Source organism: Clarias gariepinus, chromosome 10 (assembly GCF_024256425.1).
Source record: "Clarias gariepinus isolate MV-2021 ecotype Netherlands chromosome 10, CGAR_prim_01v2, whole genome shotgun sequence".
Classification (NCBI taxonomy): Eukaryota; Metazoa; Chordata; class Actinopteri; order Siluriformes; family Clariidae; genus Clarias; species Clarias gariepinus.
Genome location: NC_071109.1, coordinates 34471739 through 34474995, shown reverse-complemented (window position 1 = coordinate 34474995; position 3257 = coordinate 34471739). Strand labels below are relative to the sequence as shown.

Below are 3257 nucleotides of genomic sequence, written 5' to 3'. Positions count from 1 at the left end.
AGATATTAATTACTTTTATCATTATTGTCATTTTTATATTCTAAAAAAAATCTTCTCAGTATACAATAAAAACTTATATTTATTAAGCATTCAGCAATAATAACAAGCATCGAGTTCAATTTTATTTTATTTGTATAGTGCTTTAACAATAGTCATTTTTTCAAGGATCAAAAGAAAAGTATGTAATGTGTATGAAATGTGAGAAATTGTGTATAAATTAAAATAATGTCTGTGAAGCTGGGGGCGCCGATGGCGAGGAACAACATCAAGTGTTTGTACAGTTATTTAAGTTTATTTGATACATTTTATTGATACATTTGATTGGATTTGCATTTCTGTCTTGTTGAAGCTGCAGCATCGACCTTTTTATTTTACTTCCCTCTTTATTATGCCCAGGGGTTTTTGCGAACACACAGTTTATGGTGCTTAGTTGTTCTAACACTAAAACACAAACAGAAACAAACACACAAGTGAACAGAGATCTATAACACATTATTCAGAGTAAATGTGTTAAAATTTTAATTATGTTTTTCATCATATAATAAACATTATGCACAGTGTTTAATGTCTAAAGACAGACACTCACATGAAGCCATGCTGTGGACAGTGTGAATCTATCACTTGCACTTGCCGGACATGAGCAGGAGGAATTTTGCCCTCGAAGAATTCGAAACAGCACGAGTCATGGTTCACGCTGAAAGCTGAATAAGAGAGACAGATGAGTTCTTTCAGGTTAGACTGTAATAATGGGTTAAATAAATACATAAAGATCCATTTTAAAAGCAGACATTATACAGAAACTGTTAGAAATGAAAAGAGAAATACTGTAAACAACTGCTATGAATAATTTACATAATAAAATAATATTTTAGTTTTTTTAATATTATAAATACTTAGAGAATAGCAATAACATTATTTAATATAATTATTCAAAAGAATAATGTACTACTTCTACTACTGCTAATAGTACTAATGATGACTGTTTTTACTTATTTGTTTAATTATTTATTCACTCACTCACTTCTCCTGTTTGTGGTCACAGGAGGTCTGAACCCTATCCCAGAGGGCTTGGTGTACTAGGCGGTTTACACCCTGAGTGGGAGGCCAGTACACCATAGGGCACACAAATACACAAACACTCTCATATTACATATTTGGGGTCCCTATGAAGTCTTAAGCCTAACCCACGGAGCTCATAACACACGACTTCACCCTGAATGGGTACAGGGCATGAGCTCACACAGTTATTTCCAAACAGAGCAGAACCTAACAGATCGTAAGAGGAGTACCTGAAGGAAACCCACCACCCACGGCAAGAACATACAGACCGGGGGTGAGATTTAAACCACCTTCCCCGGAGGTGTGAAGTGACAGTGCTAACCACTGAGCGGCTGTGCCACCTAATAATAATTACAAACTGAATAAATAAACTGTTCACAGCTAAAGAGGTGCTCCAGCCTCAGACTGTACATCTACAAGGAGAATAAAAACCGGTAGGTGTGCTTCAAAAGTGTTGAAATAAAAGGCAATAAGTATAAATCCGCCCAGATGTGCTGTTACATAACTGTACATATATAATAATAAACTTACGTTGAGCCTCAGAGGAGAACGCCATGACAATGACGAAGCCCAAGACAAAAAACACACAGCTTGTCTTCATGTTCCCAGCAAAAACGTGAAACGTGAAAAGATCCGCTCTCTTCTTTATCTAAGATTTAAATGCAGTGGTTATATTTTGTTGGCTCATTATATATATACATATATATATATATAATGTGTGTGTGTGTTTATCTAGATAAAGATTTTTCCCCGCCCCTCCACATTTATACACACCTACAAACCTTGCCAACTCACCACTTCCTCAGTTCAGTGGATAGCCACCAAAAAACTGCTAATAGCACATAATTTGACTTAATCGGAAATATCTCTAACTGATCCATCCATCACTGCACGGTTCTCACACACACACACACACACACACACGCACACACACACACACACACACACACTTATAATCTTTACAATAAGGGTAGTGTATGATAACATCACATGCACAAATCACATGCAGGTTCATCAGGTGCAGAGATCAGGCCATGTTATTAATAACAGCACAGAGTGATCCAGGGAATAAATCCAAAACCATGCGAGGGTCAAAATACATAACGGCAGTTAAATAAGACTGTGTGTGATAAACTGTTGAATCCCTCTTATACAGTAAAACAGTTTGCTCCATTCATCATTTAATAAATAGGCCAGGGGTAGCTCAGTGGTTAAGGCATTGGACTACGGTTCAGAAGATCCCAGGTTCAAATCCCACAACCACCAAGTTGCCACTGTTGGGCCCTTGAGCGCGGCCCTTAACCCTCAACTGCTCAGATGTGTAATGGGATAAAAATGTAAGTCGCTCTGGATAAGATCGTCTGCCAAATGTAAATGTAACAATATAAGACTAACAATATAATTTTTAAAAACGTATCAAACCAACATATACATATATATATACAAAATTCAATGACGATACTACATTACCACAAAATCATGACATGCTAAACTTTCAGGTCCCTCTACAGCCTGGGCATTAAAACATGAGCACATCAGTCATGTGTAGAAATATCCATTACATTACTTCCTGATAGCAGTGAAGACAATGGTGGGTTTAGGGAAGACTGTGCAACGTCTTCGCTTTGATCTTCTGTCTTCTGGTTCCTCTTTCTAGTCTAACATGAGCTACAGTATATCCCCTTTCTTAACATGATGATAGAATTACTTCAATGTGCTTGTTCTCTTTTATCTCTAATTTTCTGTAGAAATATTGCAGAAGTTTTGCATGAGAATCTAATTATAAACCACACAAATCAATTTGATCAGACAAACACAATAAAGCAGTCTTGCTTAATCCTGGATTTTTGGTTTACAATCTTAGGGGTTAGTCTACTCCTTGTTTGATATTTAATCTCTTTTCATGAATATTAGCATCAAAAGTTAAAATAATTGAGTCAAAGTCAACAGTTTCAATTCCGATTGATGCAGATATGTTTCACTTTGACTTGTCAGATTCTGTCAGTAACTGGGAATAAGTCAAGAAGTTGCACAACTTTGAGAAGTCTTACAGTCATCTTAAGGAGAAGCTGGACATCCGAAGAAAAAGAAGAGCTAAATGTTGAAATGAGGCATGCCGTCACATCCCTATTGACTGCACTGGTTCTAACTGAGGTTGGTGAAGAAGAGACGTTTCGGTGGACGTGAATATGAACGTA

The 3257-nt window shown here is 36.6% G+C and overlaps 1 protein-coding gene across 1 annotated transcript; it reads right to left on the bottom strand.

Annotated features, from left to right (window-relative positions):
- Positions 1–287: 287 nt before the first annotated feature.
- On the bottom strand, positions 288–1922 carry LOC128531625 (C-C motif chemokine 5-like). The gene is made up of 3 exons (XM_053505647.1): positions 1591–1922; positions 587–701; positions 288–441 (listed from the first exon to the last, which is right to left on the bottom strand). Exons 1-3 carry the CDS (start codon positions 1658–1660, stop codon positions 387–389), a joined length of 240 nt encoding a protein of 79 aa, XP_053361622.1. The 5' UTR covers positions 1661–1922; the 3' UTR covers positions 288–386.
- Positions 1923–3257: the final 1335 nt, after the last annotated feature.